This window comes from Perognathus longimembris, chromosome 7 (assembly GCF_023159225.1).
Source record: "Perognathus longimembris pacificus isolate PPM17 chromosome 7, ASM2315922v1, whole genome shotgun sequence".
Lineage (NCBI taxonomy): Eukaryota > Metazoa > Chordata > Mammalia > Rodentia > Heteromyidae > Perognathus > Perognathus longimembris.
In genome coordinates, this window is record NC_063167.1 from 13,114,304 (window position 1) to 13,133,811 (window position 19,508).

Sequence of the window (19,508 nt, forward strand, 5' to 3'; positions counted from 1 at the left end):
GCTTCTTTCTGCTCAAGCTAGCACTCTACCACTTGAGCTACAGCACCACTTCTGGCTTTTTCTATATATGTGGTGCTGAGGAATCGAACTCAGGGCTTCACATATGCGAGGCAAGTACTATACCACTAGGCCATTATTCCTAGCCCTAGTCCACAAGACTCTTACCTCCAATCAACTACAAGCTGGAAGTGGTGCTGGGGCTCAAGTGGTAGAGCGCTAGCGCCTTGAGCCAAAAGAGGCTCAGGGACAATGCCCAGGCCAAGAGTTCAAGTCCCAGGACCAGCAAAAATAAATAGTTCAGAGCCAGGTACTATTGCATATGCCTGTAGTTCTAGCTACACAGGAGGCATCAAGCTAGGAATTCAAGGCCAACTTGGTCAACCTCACTTGGAAAAACAAAAAATCAACAACCACCACTAGACCCAGGGCTTGTGTTACAAAGGCAGCAGAACATTTGAGAGCCACCATTAGGCCAGGCCAGTCCCTGTTCCTCTGGCTCCAATACCCACCACTCCCTGCTACCACACAGCTCGGGGTCATTCACTCTGTTCTTACCTGCCTGTCTGTCCCCAGAGGCCCTTGATTCACAACTCCCCCATTTAATGGCCATTTTCCCCATCAGAGCCTCAAAAGAAACATCTTTCCACAGACGAATTTATTTTCCATGCTGTAGCCGGATGGTAGTGTGCCCATTGCCTAAGTCCATGTCACCACCAGTTAGGAGGTTTGGTGATGGGTTCTGAGGCATTGATGCTAGAGCGCATTGCTTCCCACAATTTAGGCAGACGACTTAAGGAAAGGAGACCATTGCTTATCAGTCGGAGCTCCGGCAGCTTGATGTCTGACTTCTGTGACATCCCCTCGGGGCGGAGAGGTGGTTGCTGACTGCCCACATTGGTGGAATCACCCAGGTACTGGAGCGTAGCATTGGGCCTGGCAGAGGGAACCATGCTGGTGCTATCTGAGGAGCGGTCAGGGCCAACGCCAATACTGCGGCTGGGGCAGCTGTGAGGTGTGGAGTTTTCCAGGTTATCCAGGTAGAGGGCGTTGGCGGCTCGTTCCAGATAGCTGGCTGCAAGCCTGGGCAAACTCAGCGCTTGGGCTGATTGGTTGTTGGAGAAGATGCCGGTGGATCGGTCCAGATAGTTGATGCCTTTGATAAGCTGGTCCAGAAAGGTAGGGCTGGAGGAATGGGAGGGGCCATCCGTGTACAGCATGCAACGAGGGCCACCTGGATGACAAGGGGCCCTCCTGGCCACTGTGGGGACCTTCACAAGGTGACTGGTGTCGGTGCCCTTGGAGTGCGTGCAACCTTTTCCCAGGGGCATTCTGGAAGAAGGGGGATACCACTCTGAGTGGCTACCGAACTCCGAGTTACTTGGGATACGGGTACGCAGGCCCTTGTAGGTGTTTAGGCTGGAGTTTGGGCTCCCGCCTGGGACTCTGGGAGAAAAGGATGCAGAATGGGGATGGTTCGCACAATAGCTGTAATTATTGGAGCTGTTCATCTGGCGTCGGGACATGGTTCTGGCTGGGTCAATCAAGCCTGTGGCTGAGATGGGATAGCAGTTTGGTTACCCAGGCCTGGTGAGAAGAAAGGTGGGTAGGCTCATCTGAGATTTGTGCCAACTCCCCCCAGAGACCCAGTGCTACCCCCACTCCCCTCTCCTTCTAGGCCTAAGGACTCTCAAGATGGAAATCAATACCCTTAATATCTTTTATTTATTTATTCATTTTTGTGCTGGTACTGGGCTTGACTTCAAGGCCAATGTTCTTTCTTAGCTTTTTCTACTCAAGACTGGTGCTCTACCACTTGAGCCATGCCTGTATGTCTGGCTTTTTGCTGCTTAATTAGAAATAAGAGTCTCATAGGCTTTTCTTCCCAGACTGGCTTTAAACCATGATCCTCAGATCTCAGCCTCCTGAGTAGCTAGGATTACAGGTATGAACTACTGGTGCCAGGTTCCAATACTCCCTTCTTTATAAAGTACAAAAGAAGAAATGAGAAGGAAGGCAAAATTCTGAGAGTGACCAAGATTTGGGGTCCCCCTAGGAAAAGGGGAGGAGGCAACAGCTTTTTCTTTGCATTCTAGATCATATTCTGAAACCCTCATTTATAATTGAAGCGGGGACTCCAGGAGACCACAAAGGCCAAGAACCAGATAGATGTCTTGACAGCAAAAGGGCTAGCATAGACCAGCCTCAGAAGACAGCAAACAATAAACAGCCACGGTACAGCTCACCACATGCTAGCCTCATGAATCCTGCAGGCTCTGCCACCGTGGGCCCACTTTCACAGGAATCCACTCATTGAATTCCCACTACAAATCAAGGAGGCATTCCATTACTCCCAGTTGACAGATGGGAGAAACTGAGGCCCAGAGAGATGTCATAACTAGCTGAGTCACACAGCTTGTAGGCAGTAAATGTCAGAGTTAGTATCCGATGACTCCTGACAATGTTATGTTGCTAGGGTAACATTGTCCCCTACAGTCTACTAAGGAGGAATCCTTACCAAACTTTTCCTGCCTTCCTCAATTGGAGCACTGGGGGAGAGAAGCCAGTGGAGTCTAGCTAGCCCTGTAACTAAGTTGATCTGACTTCAAGAATCCTAAATGAACGCTGGCTGTCGGCAATTCACCCCTGTCAACCTAGCTCCCCAGGAGGCTGAGATCTCCGAATGGAGAACTGAAGTCTGCTCAAAAGTTCATGGGACTCATCTCCAATTGACTAGCAAAAAAGTAAAAACTGGAGATGTGATTCAAGTGCTAAGGAATCAGCTGTGAGCAAAAAAAATATGAGAGAATGAGAGGCCATGAGTTCAACCTGTAATATCGGCAACACACACACACACACACACACACACACACACACACACACGAAACGAAGTGGTGGTACATGCTTGTAATCCCAGCTACTTGGAAAGCGGAGGCAAGAGAGTCATGTATTCAAAATCAGAGAGGCAGATGGACACCGGTGGCTCATATCTGTAATTCTACTCACGAGGCTGAGATATGAGGATCGAGGTTCAAAGCCAGCCCAGGCAGGAAAGTCCATGAGACTTTTATCTTCAGTTAACTACCAGAAAACCAAAAGTGGTGCTGTGGCTCAAAATGGTAGTGCTAGCCTTGATCTGAAGAACTCAGGGACAGCGTCCAGGCCCTGAGGTCAAGACCCATGACCAGCACACATACACACACATACACACGCACATACCAGCTAGGCAAAATTAGGGAAACTATCTTATAAACAAAGTATGAACAAAAGGACTGGGGATATGGATCAAGTGGTATAGCACCTTGCCTAGCAAGCACAAGGCCCTGGGTTCAATCCCCAGCACTGCAAAAACAAATAAAAAAAACAGTGAGTGGGGTGGGTGGAGCCCCAAAAAGTGTGCTCCTGAGTCTGAGGCTGCAGAGTAATTTGTTCCTGTCCTCTGACACTATTATCTCCTCACCCACCCCATCAGAGGAGGGGCAGCAGGGTTCTTGCTCTGCTCCCAAAGTGGGCACTTCCTAGAGACTGTAACTTCACCAAACTGGAGATGCATGGTTCCCTTGAGCCCACCTCCTGTCCCGGAGCCGGCCTAGGTCCAACCAGAGGTAACGTCCCTCTCATCCCTTACCGGCCCCCCAATCCTACTCCCACCTAGCCAGAAGGAAGGCTCTGGCTTGTCCCCCACCCCCTGCTGCCAGCTCCGGCTGGTCCTTTGCTTTTGCCTAGTACCCACAGAGTGGTATTTGAGCCCACTCCACCCAGAAAACAGCTGCCTGCCCCTCCCCGCCTGCAGCCCCTCAGCTGCCCTTGTCCTTTGGGTCTGAAATGGATGGAACATCCTCACTTTAGCCTCTTCCCTTCCTGGCCAACACCAACCCATCTCCTCCTCCCTAGAAAAATAGGAGGTAATGGATAGCTTGACCCCTCCTTCCCCTTCTGGCTGGCCAGGGTCCCGCCTGCCCCAAGGGCCCACTCCCCTCTCACTCTGTCTCTTGGGAGGTAGGTGGCATAGACCTCTGTGCGCTCCCTTGGGGATCCCTTCATGTTGTCACCTCAGAGTGCTGCCCATGTCATAGAATCATGGAATCCTAGAGAGGGGAGGGGCATCCAGGGTCACCCAGGCCCCCCCTCCCCCCACCCACTGCTTCAGAGCCAAAGCCACAGTAAGCCTGCCAGGACAGATGGGCCCTAATTTTGAACCAAGGCTGGGGTGGCCCATTTCCAGTGTTCCTTGTTGTTTTTCTTGTGTTTAATTGTGCTGCGAGCCAGGGAGTTTTATGCTAACTCAAACATGACTCTCGCTTGCTGCGGTCAGCATCACCCATTTCTCCTCTTCCCTCAACAGTTTACAAACTTTTTTTCTTTTTCTTCTTTCCTTTCTTTTCTTGTTCTTCGTGTGTGTGTGTGTGTGTGTGTGTGTGTGTGTGTGTGTGTGTGTGTGTGTGTATAAATGGTATTGGGGATTGAACTCAAGGCCTTGAAGACCTTGCTAAGGAGGAGCTCAACCCCTTGAGCCGTATCCTCAGTACTTTTTTTTTTCTAATGCCAGTACTGGGACTTGAACTCAGGGCCTGGGCACTGTCCCTGAGCTTTTTTTTTTTTTTTTTAACTCAAGGCTAGCATTCTACCTCTTGAGTTATAGCTTCTACCTCTTGAGTTATAGCTCTACTTCCCGGTTTTTGGTGGTTAATTGGAGATAAGAGTCCTACAGACTTCTGCCTGATCTGGCTTCAAGCTACAATATTCAGAACTTAGCTTCCTGGGTAGCTAGGGTTACAGGCATGAGCCATTGGTGCCTAGCTCTTTCAGGCGTTTTTGCTGAAGGCTGACACTATACCACTTGAGCCATACATCCACTTCTGGCTTTTTGATGTGGATTGGAGATAAGACTTTCGTGAACTTTTCTGCCCAGGCTGGCTTTAACCCTCGATCCTCACATCTCAGCCTCCTGAGGAGCCAGGATTACAGGTGTGAGCCACCCATGCCTGGCTTTTATTTATTTATTTTTCTTTCAGGTGTTTTTTTTTTTTTTTTTTTTTTGAGGTAGGATCTTGCTGTGTAACCCAGTCAACCTCACTATGAAGCCCAGGTGAGTCTTGATCTCTTGACCCTCCTTCGTTAGTCTCCTGAGTGCCAGGATTATAGGCATGCACCACCATGTTTGGCTAAGCCGACATGCATGGAGTCTCCTTCAAATGTTGTTCTTTTGGGGGACCCATTGGAGGAGACTGAGAGCAACTTCTTTCCTTCCTTCTCAGCTCTCCCTATGAATCCAGAAATCCCATGTTGAATGCTTAGTCTGTGCTGGGCTCTGACTACAGCCTGAGGACTCTTCAGAGAGCGATTCTCAGAGCATCTTTGGGAACTGGAGGCCCCTTGCTGGGGGCCAGGTCTCCAAGGACATTCATTCAAAAAAAAAACCTCAGGGACAGTGTGTAGGCCCTGAGTTCAAGCCTCAGGACTGGCACACACATGAGAAAAACTCCAAGACAATGAGCTCATATACTCTTGGTCCAAATCCATTAATTATTACCATTTGTGCCATGTTTATCACTCCACCCACACACATGTAAGAACTTTGAGTGAAAGTTGCAGATAACAGCGTCCTTCATGTCCCCAATGCTGGGAGAACAAGATATCTTCTAAAATACATACACGAGCACAATCAGTTTCTACAGAGCTTAATTTTGGTAACTCAGGAGGCTGAGCGCTGAGGATCATGGTTCAAAGCCAGACCAGGGAAGAAAAGTCTATGAGACTCTTATCTATAATTAACAAACAAAAAAGCCAGAAGAGGAGATATGGCTCAAGTGGTAGAGTGCCAGCCTTGAGTGAAAAAAGCCAAGTGAGAGCAAAAGGTCTTGAGTTCAAGCCCCAGTCCTAGCGCGCGCACACACACAAACACACATTCCAATATCACCCAATGCCCCTTGAATGTTCTTCATGAGAACTATTTTTCCAGCTCAGGATTAGACTGTGCATGGCTCCTTATGTCTCTTAAGCTCCTCACATCTCTTTTTCAGACTGTCTTTTTTTTTTTTTTCTGTCAGTCATGGGGCTTGAACTCAGGACCTAGAGCTCTTTTGCTCAAAACTAGCTCTCTATCACTTTGAGCCACAATTCCACTGCCAGTTTTCTGGTAGTTAATTAGAGATAAAAGTCTCATGGACTCTCCTGCCCAGGCTGGCTTTGAACCATAATCCTCAGATCTCAGCTCCTGAGTAGCTAGGATTACAAGCTAGGATTAGGAGCACCAGCACTGGGCTCAGCCTGTCTTTGTCTTCTGGGATTGTGTTCTCCAATTTGACCAGTGTTCTCCTAATGTGTTCTCCTAATGACCAGTGCAGGATGACAAAACCCCCACATATGGGGGTTCCCCACAGGGGAAGCCCCCTGCAATCATTGAGAGCCTTTTACTCTGGAGTGGAGGCATCACGGTGGCTGGGTGGGGAGCGGAGAGAAAGGATGGAGGGGCTCCCTGGGAGACAGAGCAGCAGAACTGAGTGAACAAGAAAGGTGGTATTCACAGCCAGGGCCTGGTTCAGCTCTGGGCTGGGGGCAGGCAGGCAGGCAGGCAGGCTGCCAGTCAGAGGGTTGGGCTTCTGGGCTGTTTGTCCTGACAGTACCCAGGCATCGAGATCACTCGCCATTTCTGGCCTGGGCACTAAGAGCTACTGGAAATAGCTCCAGAACAATTATTTCGGGAAGAATGTGCTATTTCTCCATCTTCCCAGAAAGCCAAGCGGTGTCCCAATAAGTCCAGAGAGTCCCTCTTGCCTCTGCTCTCCAGGCCTGCTGGGGTCCGGCTGACTCCCAATCTGGGGACACAGGAGGGGTGAGATATGAAGGAGCTGCCTGCTCCTCCTCGTGGCCAGGCTCCCCTGAGAAGCCGACACTGACAGATCACTCACTATTCACCCCAGACCCCAATAGCATGGGTGCTGGGCTCTTCGTATCCATACTTTCGTTTAATCCTTTCTTCCTTTACTCTGTGTGTGTGTGTGTGTGTGTGTGTGTGTGTGTGTGTGTGTGTGTGTACTGGAGCTTGAACTCAGGGCCTGGGTGCTGTCCCTGAGCTTTTTCCGCTCAAGACTGATGTTCCACCACTTGAGCTTTCTGTTGGTTCATTGGAGATAAAGAGTCTCTCTGACTTTTCTACCCCAGGTGGCTTTGAACTAGGATCCTCAGATCTTACCCTCCACAGTAGCTAGGATTATAGACATGAGCCACTAGCACCCAATTTAAGATTTTATTTTCTAGGTGAAGTCATAGGAAGCTCAGAGAGGGCAAAGGATTTGCCAAAAACAGGGCCAGCAGGCCAGAATTAGAATTCTATTTTCTGAGCTGGGCTCCCACCCTTATAATCCTAGCTACTTAGGAGACTGGGCTTTGAGAATCATGATTCAAAGCTAGCTTGGCAGGAAAATGTAAGACTCTTATCTTCACTAAGCCATCAAAAAAGCCAGAAGTGGAGCTGTGGCTCAAGTGGTAGAGCACTAGCTTTGAGCCAAAGAAGCTCAGGGACAGCATCCAGGCACTGAGTTCAAGCTCCAGGACCAGCAGGGGGGAAAAAAAATCAACTTTCTGGACCCTAGAGATTACAGACTTAAGAGCATGAAGCTAGAGACACAGTGGGCTGCCCTTTAGTTGGTGAGGACTCGTGACAGCACTGGAGGAGGGACAGGAGGGCATGTAGCTGTTCCAGCCTACCCCACTAAGTCCCTCCCTCCACCTCAGCCACGCCCAGCCTCCTCTCTCTCCTTAGCAAGGCAGGATAAAGGCTAGGGTCTCAGACCGTCCTGCAAGTGTGGAATTCCCCACCTTGCACAGCCTCCATATACAAGCCCTTTGCCCCACCTAGGCCTCCCCCAACTTTGGCATGACTCCATCTCCAAACCAGCTACTAATCCTACCTATGCATCAGCCTTGCCTCTCCTCCTTTCTCCCTCCCTACCTGACTCTCCCTCTGCCTGGCCTACCAACAGCCTCATCAGGAGCATCCCAGTTCCTTCCCCAACCCCAGTACAGGACTTAAGGGCATCACTGCCCCCTCAAAGTGAAGGGATAAGCCTCCTTCTCCAGATACCCAAGGACCCTGTGCCTTAGCACACACGCTGCTGGTTACCCCTCCCCTGCCCTGCAGCCGTTCCTCCCCTCCCCTCACCTGGGATGAGGGGAGGCATGCATGGTTCCTGTCTCTTCAGCCTCATGATTTTTGGAAAGCATAATGTAGGAGCAAACCCAGTTCAGCAGTCACATGTGTGTGAAATCCAGATTAGTCTAGGGGATAGCTAACACTAGCCGCCATTACAGCTGCTCCCCTTGATAGGAAGAGTGAGATTGACTGGAATACGTTGCATGCAGATGTGGACACCCCCCCCCCACATTGTACAACTCATGTATGCTAATAAAACCAGTGAATAACAACAACAACAACAACAAATCTCGGAAAAACAAAAGATCCCTGCTCTCCCAATTTACCTGAAGGCCATCTGTGCCCAGCCTTGGTTGACTAGCTGTAGCGTGACTCACCAGAGCCCCCACGAGTTGAAATCTCTCCTGGGCTTGGATTCTTCCTTTCCAACCAACCAAGGCACCCTGAGTCACACTCCCCACACGCACCCCCTCAACACCTGGAGTTATGATAAAAGCCCCCACTCTCACCTGCTGCTAAATCCAGTGCTTCCCTAAGCCCAGGAGAGCAAGGACAGGCCAGGACAGGCCTGAGATCAGGAGCTCGGGAGCAGGTGGGGCTTGGCTGGAGCCTCAGCCAGCAAGTGCTCCCTCTTGCCAAGCTGGCTTTTGAGGTAGAACAGCCAATGGAGGGGACAGGAGGCCCCAGAAGGGGCCTAGAGGATTCCCTATAAGGGGAAAAAATCGTCATCATGTACATTTCTGGGCAAACTTGCTGAGAAAAGATGGCGCCTGTGCCAGGTAGGACAATAGGTCACCGGCTTGGCACTGTGAATGGGGGTAGGCAATTAGTAGAGTGTCTCCACACTTTAGTCTCCTGTTCTGTAAAATGGGGGCGAGGAAGGGTCGCAGTGAAGAATGTGCAGCTGACCATGACAGTACACACTTACCAAATGCTCTATGGTCCAGGCTCAGCTCTGGCAGTTCCACCTACATACATACAAATTGCTGCAGTGGTGCAATGGAGTCAGATACAGCCATAGTCCCATATTCCAGGATCTGGAGGACAATGTTAAACCATTGGTAATGGGCTAGGCAAGGTGGCACATGCTGTTAACCCAGAACTTGGCAACGAACACAGGAGGAGCATGAGTTTGAGGCCAGCCTGAAACCTATAGAAGACTCTGTCCCCAAAGAAATAAGTAGGGTGGGAATGTGACTTAGTGGTAGACTGCTTGTCTAGCATGCATGAAGCCCTGGGTTTGATTCCTCAGTACCACATAAACAGAAAAGCCTGGCAGTGGTGCTGTGGCTCAAGTGGTAGAGTGCTAGCCTTGAGCAAAAGAAGCTTAAGGATAGTACCCAGCCTCTGAGTTCAAGACCAAGGACTGGCAAAAAAAAAAAAAAAAAAAAGAAAAGAAAAGAAAAGAAATTACCCCCAAATGCTGGTGGCTCATGACTGTGATCCTAGTTACTCAGGAAGTTTAGATCTGAGGATCTTGGTTCAAAGTCAGTCTGGCAAGGCAAGTCTGAAAGATACTTATCTCCAACTAACACAGCCAAAGTGGAGCTGTGGCTCTAGTAATCCAGTGCAAGCCTTGAGAAAAACAAACAAACGGAAACATAAGGGATAGCACCTAGGCCCTGAGTTCAAGCTCCAATACTGGCACACACACACACACACACACACACACACACACACACAATTATGAAGCAAAGATGAGTATTATCAACAAACAGGCAATAATTAGCATTCACTGCTAAATTTGAGGACAATCAAGGCAAATGACTGCACAATGGGATGAGTCATTTGAGGCTAGGTTTCTGTCACTCTTCAGGGCTTCCCTTGGGCTAGGCTCCATGCTGAGTGCCCTACCTGCTCTTGAGCACTCAGGGGTGCAGGGAGGGCTCCCTGAAGGGGGCACCAGTGCCAACTTGTCCAGGAAGATGGGGAGTTTGGCAGGGCACAGCACTGCCTGTGGGTCATGCTTCTTCTAATTCCTTTATTTATACTTTTAATTTCTCTTTTGTGAGTGTCAGTACTGAGACTTGAACTCCCGACCTTAAATGATTCTTTTTTCACCCAAGACTGGCACTCTACCACTTGAGCTACAGGTCCATTTGCATCTTATTCATGGTTAATTGGAGATAAGGATCTGGGACTTCTTCCTAGGCTGGCTTCAAACTCAGATCCTCAGATCTCAGCTTCCTGAGTAGCTAGGATTATAGGTGTGAGCTATTGACTCCTGGTGACCTCTCTCTTTACTCCCCATTCTTTATTTATCTACTCTTCTATTCATGTATTCTGTATTTGTTCATCCATCCACCAATCTATCCATCCATTGATTCACATATCCATTCACTTGTACATTCATCTAACAGAAACTCAGCACTATTCCTGTACCAAGACAGTGGAACCTGAGGGATGAGTATCTAGAATCGGTAGTCAGTGTGTCAACCAAAGTCAAGCCAACCCCAGTGAGGAAACCCTGTGACCTTTATTCTCCCTCAGACACACCCAGAGATGAACACACGCTTACACAAACTTACTAGAAAAGCTCCTGGAGACAGTTGTGGCTCTGGGGCTCTGCCTACTGGTCACTTGTATAATTACATTGGAGCTGGAGGAATTTAGTGAGCTTGGAGGCAGGGAAGGGCTGCCACAGGCTGCAATTCCATGCTAGAAGCATCTAGCCACAGGGTCTTGTTAGAAATGTTTTGGGTATTTTTTTTTTTGCCCTACCTTTGTCCAAGTCACAGGCCAGAGTAAGAATCAGTATGCAAGAGATAAGTTTATTGGTGCAAGGTCAGTGGCCCACATTTGTAATCCTAGCTACCCCAGAGGCTGAGATCTGAGGATCAAGGTTTAAAGCCATCCTGGACAGACAAGTCTGAGAGAGTCTTATCTCCAATTAACCAGCAAAATGCCAGAAGTGGAAGTGTAGCTCAAATTATAGAACACCAGCCTTGAGGGAAAATCTGAAAGAAAGCCCACCAGCCCCAAGTTCAAGTCCTAGTATTGGCACATAGACTGACAGATCGATCGACAGACAGAGGAAGGAGGGGAGGGAGGGACAGAGGAAGGAAAGGAAGGAAGGGAGGGAGGAAGGAAGGGAAGAGAACGAAAGAAAGAAAGAGAAAGAGAAAGAAAGAAAAAGGAAGGAAGGAAGGAAGGAAGGAAGGAAGGAAGGAAGGAAGGAAGGAAGGAAGGAAGGGAGGGAGGGAGGGAGGGAGAAAGAAAAAACTTATTTGGGGGCTGGGAATATGGCCTAGCGGTAGAGTGCTTGCCTCATATACATGAAGCCCTGGGTTCGATTCCTCAGCACCACATATATAGAAAAAAGCTGGAAGTGGTGCTGTGGCTCAAGTGGCAGAGTGCTAGCCTTGAGCAAAAAGAAGCCAGGGACAGTGCTTGTTCTATATTCTGTATGTGGGTGCGTGTGTGCACGTACACACGTACACGTATGCGCACGCATGCACGCATTCATGTATGCAGTGGCTATGTGCACACCTGTGTGCTTTGACACCCATCATGTGCAGGTCCCATGGAGTGCCTGTGAATCTGGGGCTCAGAATTGGACATGTGTGTGCAAGCCCTGTCTGATTTCTCTGTCACTTCCAGTCCAGACTAGTTCTCTTGGAACACCTGCCTCCTCCTCAGCCCAGCCATGCCTCACTCCCCCCACCCTGGTTACTGGGACAACCTCTAAAGAATTTGAGCTAGACTCTTTAATAGTATTTTTGTGCGTGCGTGTGTGTGTGTGTGTGTGTGTGTGTGTGTGTGTGTGTGTGTTGGTATTGGGGCTTGAACTCAAGGCCTGGGTGCTGCTCTTGAGCTTTTTTTTTTTTTTTTTTCACTCAAGGATGACTTGAGCCACAGTCCACTTCTTGCTCTTGGGTGGTTAAATGGAGATAAGAGTCTCATAGACTTTCCTGCCTGGGCTGGCTTCTAACTGAGATCCTCAGCTCTCAGCCTCCTGAGTAGCTGGGGTGACAGGTGTGAGCCACTGCCACCTGGCTCCTAATAGATTTCTTGATCTTCTTCAAACTATTTTCCACTCAGCTGCACATTGAAACCTGTTCTTCTCTGGACAAAGCCCTTCATTCTCCGGCTCTCTTGTTGTCCTGGGGTACCCTTCTTGCAAGGGTCTCCAGCCCCAGCTTTCCCCTCAACATCACAGAAATTCTAGTCCTGAGAGCTACTCCTCACTCCATTGTCGGAGGTAGGGGGGTGGGGGTGGAAGCAGACTGAAGTTCTGAGCAACTGTGACAGCAGGTTTCCAGACCAGTAGGTTTTTTTCTCCCTACACCATCTCTGTGGCTCGTGTGTATGTGTGTGTGTGTGTGTGTGTGTGTGTGTGTGTGTGTTCTAATTCCAGAGTGGGGGGCACTTTTCCTATCTGGAGTCTGTGTGTGTTAGAGCTGCCAAAAACAAAGTGCCATAAACTGGGTGACTTCAGCAACAGAAATTCATTCTCTCATAATTTCACAGGCCAGAAATCCAAAATCAAACATGTTGTCGGGATGGCCCCTCAGGTGCTTCCCTTCTGGGGACTGAAAGGGAAGAATCTGGCACAGGACGGTCTTTCTCCTTGGCTTGTAGGTAGATGGCCATCTTCTCTTCATGTGTATGGCTTTGTGTCAGTTTCCTCTTTAAGATCACTAATCACATTGAATGAGCCCCACCTCATCTGAACTATTTACATTAGGGCTGTCCCTGTTATAAGGCCTTATTCTGAGGTATGCGGCCTTGGATAGTTTGGATACTGAATAGTCCTCAGAGACCCAGGTGTTAAAGGTGATGTCGGGAGGTAGAGCATAGGAGAGGGTATTCAGGTCACTGGGGGTTTGCCAGAGACTGGATAATGGGACCTTGCTCTCTTCCTCTTCCTTTTATTTTTTAAATTAAAATTTGGTTTCCTGTCCACTGGCCAGCAACTCTGCCCTGCCATGTATTCCCAGGCCTAAAGCATCAGAACTCACTGATCATAAATGGGAAGGTCCAAATTATGAGCCACAATAAAGCTATTCTCTTGGGGCTGGGAATGTGGCTTAGTGGTAGAGTGCTTGCCCTGCATGCATGAAGCCCTGAGTTCGACTCCTCAGCACCACATACACGGAAAAAGCCAGAAGTGGTGCTGTGGCTCAAGAGGTAGAGTGCCTTGAGCAAAAAGTAGCCAAGGGACAGTGCTCAGGCCCTGAGTTCAAGCCCCAGGACTGGCAAAACAAAACAAAAGCAGGTAAGAAAGACTTCAGAGAGAAGCTTTATGTTGCAATAGTGCAGTGACTGGAGTCATCCCAGCAAGAGCAATGGCCAAGTGGAAGCATGACAGGAGAAGCCTGACAGCAGGTGGCAGCTTTAATGCCAGTGTGGCTTTGATGTTAGAAGGAATAAATAGCTTTTTTTTGGGGGGGGGGGTGTCCCTTGGCGCTGTCCCTTGAGCTCTTCAGCTCAAGGCTAGTGCTCTACCACTTGAGCCACAGCACCACTTCTGGTTTTCTAGTGGTTAATTGGAGATAAGAGTCTCATGGACTTTCCTTCCTAGGCTGGCTTTGAATGGCAATCCTCAGATCTCAGTCTCCTGAGTAGCTAGGATTGCAGGCATGAGCCACTGGCATCCAGCTGGGAATAAATAGCTTCAGTTATTCTTTTTTCTTTTTTTTCCAATGCTGGGGCTTGAACTCAAAGCCTATGGTGGTTTGGCTGGTGCTCTACCACTTGTTCTAGTTCTGCTCTTTGGCTGGTTAATTTGGACATGAAGTTTCAATGACTTTTCTGTGCAGCCTGGCTTCAAACTGTGAACCTTTGGATCTCAGCTTCCTGTGTAGCTGGGATTATAGGCATAAGCCACTGGCATCCAATTAAATTTCTTACTATGTTTTTTATTTTGGGTTTCTGTCATATTCAACTAAACTTGAATCATAGTCATAAAATATGGCAAAGATCCACCTCTTCCTGGGAGACTGGCAGAAGTTGTGAGCATTGTTGGCTTACTATTACATACCATTAAGGAACTGCTAAGTACTGGGGGCATGGCTTAGGTGTTAGAGCACTTGTCTGACCAGCGTAAGGCCCTGAGTTCTATCCTCAGTACTGGAAAGACAAAAAAGCAGCGTTAATAATGATAATAATGTCTTCGATGGGGCTGGGAATATGGCCTAGTGGTAGAGTGCTTGCCTCACATACATGAAGCCCTAGGTTCGATTCCTCAGCCCCACATATACAGAAAAAGCCGAAGTCGCACTGTGACTCAAGGGGTAGAGTGCTAGCCTTGAGCAAAAAGAAGCCAGGGACAGTGCTCAGGCCCTGAATTCAAACCCCAGGACTGACAAAAAAAAAACAAAACAGAACAAGCAAAATAATAATAATAATAATAATAATAATAATAATAATGTCTTTGTAAGCACCCTTTTGAATTTTTATTTTTTTCTTTAAATAGGCTGAAATAGTGGGAGATGGGTGATTTAATTCCCTAATGGGCAGCTCTGTGAGCCCCTGGCTTCCTTGAATAAAAGGCAGTTAGGTAGCTAACTGGACCATTTTCATAAAGCATAAAGCTTTGAACCCTCCGTGGACACCTTGAGGAAGCTGCACAACTACCACAGCTCACTGTGGAAGCACAATTCCAGCTCCTGAAGTCACTGCCCAGCAGACAGCACATACACCAGGCCTTTTTGCCAGCAGAAGCCTCAGAATTCTAAATGGCTACAGCCATTTCTACCCAGACCAGTTGGCATCTGTTACCCGCCCAGCAGGCCTGTGATTGGTGCAAACACAGATCTTCATTTGCATAAAGGACTGCCCTGACAACAAGGACTGTGTCATGATTGGTACAAGCACAGTCCTTCATTTGCATAAAAGACTGTTAAGACTAATGAGGAAGACTGTGCCATGATAGCTGCAAACACAGTCATTCATTTACATGAAGATCCTCCATGATTGGAATGGGCTACATAAGGAGGGTGTTCTGCATATTTTGTGAGTCACCTGAGAGATGCCCTACTGAGCTGGTTTCTGGTGTTGCAACATAAGGCCTAATAAAGTCTTCTCTCCAACAGTCTTGCCTGGTTTTGATTTTTATCCTGAGTAGCTAAAGTTGTATTGATGAGGCAGTGGCAAGGGCAGGGTGTTCACAGCCATCTTGGTACGAGGAGCAGTGGAGCCAACAAGGGGTTCCTGCAATAGTGGAAGCCATCCTCAGGAGTGGCATAGCAACCCAGGGTGGTAGAGGGGAGGTCAATGGTGGGGTGGTTGTAGCTGTTCCAGCAAGAGCAACCAACAGCAGGAGCCACTGGCAGAAGAGGTGTTGGAGCAAACAGCAGATGATCAGGGCCTCCAGTGTGGGCAGGAGCACTGTCAGCCCCACAGGGCTTCTGTGCCAGTGGGAACATCAGCAGCAGGGTAAGTGGGAGGAGATGCCCACTGGCATTGGAGCTGGCTCAGCAGCAGGAGTGGCAGTGCTTACTTGCAGCGCTGTTGAGTGCAGCAGGTCCTGACCCTACCACTGGCAATGTCAAGTGCTGGAGGTGCTAGCCAGCAGCAATGCCTCATACCTGTAATTCTAGCTTTACTCAGGGGCTGAGATCTGAGAATCATGGTTCCAAGCCAGCCCAGGCAGGAAAGTCTGTGAGATGCATATTTCCAATGACCCAACAAAAAGCTAGAAGTGGAGCTGTGGCTCAAGTGGTTAAGTGCTAGCCTTGAACCATAAAGCTCAAGGACAGTGTCTAGGCCTTGAGTTCAAGTTCCAATACTGGTACAAAACAAATAAAACACCTACTGTAAGTGATGACTCCCCTAGAATACAGAAGCCTTTACAACCAGTCAGGTGTCACAAGCTCTAGGCCCTAACCCCCAGAGCACAAGCACTGCAAAGCTAGAGGCACAAGCTACCTGTCACCACCCCTGTCCTCCACGGCTTGCTGCTTGTGAAGGGTCACAAATGCCCACGAGGGCCTGGAATGATGGGAGGACTTCTTACCTCCCTGTGCTATCAGGGGGGCCAGATGAACCAGGGTCCAGAAGTAAACAAATGTCGCCACCAAGGGGCTTCTGAAGTTGGGACAGATTAGAAAACTGAGCAAGGGGTGGTGAAGCATGCTGAGGCTCACAACAGTGAAGAGTCCATGCCATCCTCGGGCCTGAAGGGCAAAGGCAGGAGGCAGCTTCAGAGAAGGTAGTGATGGGAAAAGAAGGCTGAAGGAGACACTAGGGCCTGGGGGATAGGAATGAAGCCATTGCAAAGCACTCTATCCAGCAGGGAGCTGAGGACTGAACTTCCCAAAGTGGTCTCTTTCTGGCACTTTCCATCGACAGAGGAGACACAGAAGCCCATAGGCTCTCCATCAGGCAGGGAAAGCAGGGCCTAGAGAGGTGGCCAGGGCAGACAGAGCAGATGCTACAGTGTACCATTAAGCCTGGGGAGGGCCTGGCTTTTACCTGCCTTCCTCACAGAGGGGGTCCCATGTGGTGAAGAGAGCGCCTGGAATATAGAATGTGCTAGCAAACATGTATGGCATGTACATTTGCCCTGTAAGAGCACGGGAAGGAGGAACCTCACCCCCGCCCTGCCACCCCCTGTGCACACACACAGCATGCTTCTCTCATTCTGCTCACTCCCAGGAAAGCCTGGCACTGGCTATAGGAAAATGTTGTGCCCATTAACCAGCAACTTTCTCAGATACCAGCTGAGGTAACGGAGTCCTTGGGACAAGATGTGCCTGTGTATATACCAGCCCAGCACCCTTCAGCGGCTTCTTTGGGCGCTATATGGGGCACCTGCCTGATCCTGGGTCTCCTTTCCTAAGGCTGCATTGCCCATCTGAGAGGGACTGGGGGATCTACAAGGCAATGGGGCGCCAGTCCTTTGTGCAATTCACTGTGACATTGGCATATTAAAGGGTCTGGGAAACTGCAAAAAAAAAAAAGTCAGGGCTGGGAATATGGCTTAATGGTAGAGGGCTTGCCTAGCATGCATGAAGACTTGGGTTCGATTCCTCAGTACCACATAAATAGAAAAAGCCAGAAGTGGCGCTGTGGCTCAAGTGGTAGAGTGCTAGCCTTGAGCAAAAAGAAGCCAGGGACAGGGCTGGGGATATAGCCTAGTGGCAAGAGTGCCTGCCTCGGATACACGAGGCCCTAGGTTCGATTCCCCAGCACCACATATACAGAAAACGGCCAGAAGCGGCGCTGTGACTCAAGTGGCAGAGTGCTAGCCTTGAGCGGGAAGAAGCCAGGGACCGTGCTCAGGCCCTGAGTCCAAGGCCCAGGACTGGCCAAAAAAAAAAAGAAGCCAGGGACAGTGCTCAGACCCTGAGTTCAAGCCCCAGGACTGGCAAAAAACAAAAATACATGATTTGAATTGTGTTTGATCATGTATTTCTCAGTCCCGTGTGTGTGTGTGTGTGTGTGTGTGTGTGTGTGTGTGTGTGTGTGTGTGTGTGTGTGTGTGTGTGTGTGTGTGTGTGTGTGTGTGTGTGTGTGTGTGTGTGTGTGTGTGTGTGTCTTGGCCAGTCCTGGAATTTGAATTCAGAGCCTAGGCACTATTCTTGAGCTTTCTGGCTCAAAGTTAGCACTTTACTACTTGAGCCACAGCTCCACTTCTGGCTTTTTGGAGATTAATTGGAGCTAGGAGTCTCATGGACTTGCTTCCCTGGGCTGGCTTCAAATCACAGTTCTCAGATCTCAGCCTCCTGAGTAGCTAGCTCTGCAGGCACGAGCCACCTCAGTCCTCTTCTTTCCTGAGTGCCCAGTGGGTTCTGATCTGAGAGAGGAAGTCAGGACAGTGAACAAAGAAACATATCCCGGGGTGGGGGGGAGGGTTCTACCTTTGTGGGACTGTCACCAACAGACCATATCTTTCCAAGGATGTGAGGGGCGGGGGGCGGGGGTAGAGGAGAGGGGAAGGATCCACAAGTGCCTGTGTCAACGTCAGGGTCTACTGCACTTCCAGGATGGGTGGGAAGCGGAGGGCATGTGAAGTGTCCTTTAACTTCATCGATTCATTCCTTCCCTCCTTTGGTAAATACTGTTGGCTACCTACAACATGCAGGGCTCCCTTCTAGCCACTGGAAACTTGGAGGGGATTAAGCTAAAAGTCTGGTCCTCTTGGACTTCCCTACTGGGAGAAAACTAGAAATACAGGTCCCCCCAAACAGCAGTTTCCCTCCAACCTTTCCCCCAGACCCACCTCCTAATTTCTGCTCCCCAACTCTCACCCAACCCCCCCCCCCTTCCATTCAGGAAAGGGTTCACATGGCTTTAGCCTGAGGCCTGGGGCAGACAGAGCCCCTCTATCTTCCCTGGCTAGCATTCTCTTCCCATGTCTAGAAGTGTTTTGCTTTTAGGAGCTTTGCTCAGGCTGCTATTGGGCCAGCCTCCCCCTCCAGGGTTAATTCTAGAAAATGAGGCAGAAAGGGTGATGGACAGCTGGCCTCAGAAGAGCCCAAGGGCCCCTGGGCCACAGGCCCATTTGAGACTGGGACTTACTCAAGGCCAAGTGGGAGACTTGGGGAGACTTCTTGTTTGCAGTTGGGGGAAGATCAGGACGCCCCTGGTGCCCTCAGCACTCCTGGGTTTTCTCTGGATGACATCGCCTCTCCCCGAGTCCTCCGGTTGGGCTGGGTGGTCTCCCAAGGCCCTACTGTTCCCAGTGAAATGGAGACACTTCTCTTCCAGTTGGGCCCACTCTAGGCCCTCCCCTGCCCTACCTCAGTGTGGGGCCTGGGGACTGGGGCCAAGCGCCCAAGCTGAGCAAATAAAACAGGGGCAAGGGAGGGCATGGCTATTTTTAATCTTGGTTGGAAGGATTTTCACAGCTGTTCCCACTGCTGTTCTCCGGCTTGTCCAGGGCCCAGGCTACGGAAGTGGCAGGCCCCATGGAGGGTGTGGCTAGAGAGGTCATTCCCGAAACCCCCACCCAGGCATACAGCTGACCTTCCACCATGAGGGCCCCCTCAGCCCAGCTAAGCCTTGTCTGCCCCCGTTTCTAGGATACAAGTGCCGGCAGGCAGACATCCAGAAAATCTGTGCATTTTTCTTTTTAATGTTTGGGATGGAGCTCGGGCCTTTGAATAGGCTAAGCACCTGCTGTGCCACTGAGCTATACACCCCTTCTTCCTACTCCTCCAACCCCCCACATACACAGCACCTTGTCAACGTCTGGCAGACACAGAGGGATCTCAGAAAGCACGTGCTAAACCAAAGATGTCCAGACACCAATGGTATGGACGGCAGGGTTCCACTTGTACCCCCAGAAATCTAGAGCTGGTAAGTCTCAGATTTCTGGTCTCTACCATGGGAAAGAACTTGTAGTTAGCAGAGCTGTGTTTTGAATCCAGGCTCCAAGCCTAAGATCTTTCTGGGAAGAGGCTGGTTT

General features: G+C 49.6%; 1 protein-coding gene across 3 annotated transcripts; it reads right to left on the reverse strand.

Moving 5' to 3' along the window:
• Positions 1-649: 649 nt before the first annotated feature.
• On the reverse strand, positions 650-18,826 carry LOC125354239. Of its 3 annotated transcripts, none has more exons than XM_048349843.1 (3): positions 18,620-18,826; positions 9,081-9,189; positions 650-1,552 (listed from the first exon to the last, which is right to left on the reverse strand). In XM_048349843.1, exon 3 carries the CDS (start codon positions 1,521-1,523, stop codon positions 708-710), a length of 816 nt encoding a protein of 271 aa, XP_048205800.1. In that variant the 5' UTR covers positions 1,524-1,552; positions 9,081-9,189; positions 18,620-18,826; the 3' UTR covers positions 650-707. The 3 variants fall into 3 exon arrangements, with proteins under 3 accessions (XP_048205800.1, XP_048205799.1, XP_048205801.1); XM_048349842.1 differs by having other exon boundaries at positions 650-1,584; XM_048349844.1 differs by lacking the exon at positions 9,081-9,189 and having other exon boundaries at positions 650-1,584.
• Between the last annotated feature and the right edge of the window lie 682 nt (positions 18,827-19,508).

Excerpts from the sequence above, each read along its gene's own strand:
- LOC125354239 (XM_048349844.1), bottom strand. The coding sequence starts at position 1,523 with ATGTCCCGACGCCAGATGAACAGCTCCAATAATTACAGCTATTGTGCG.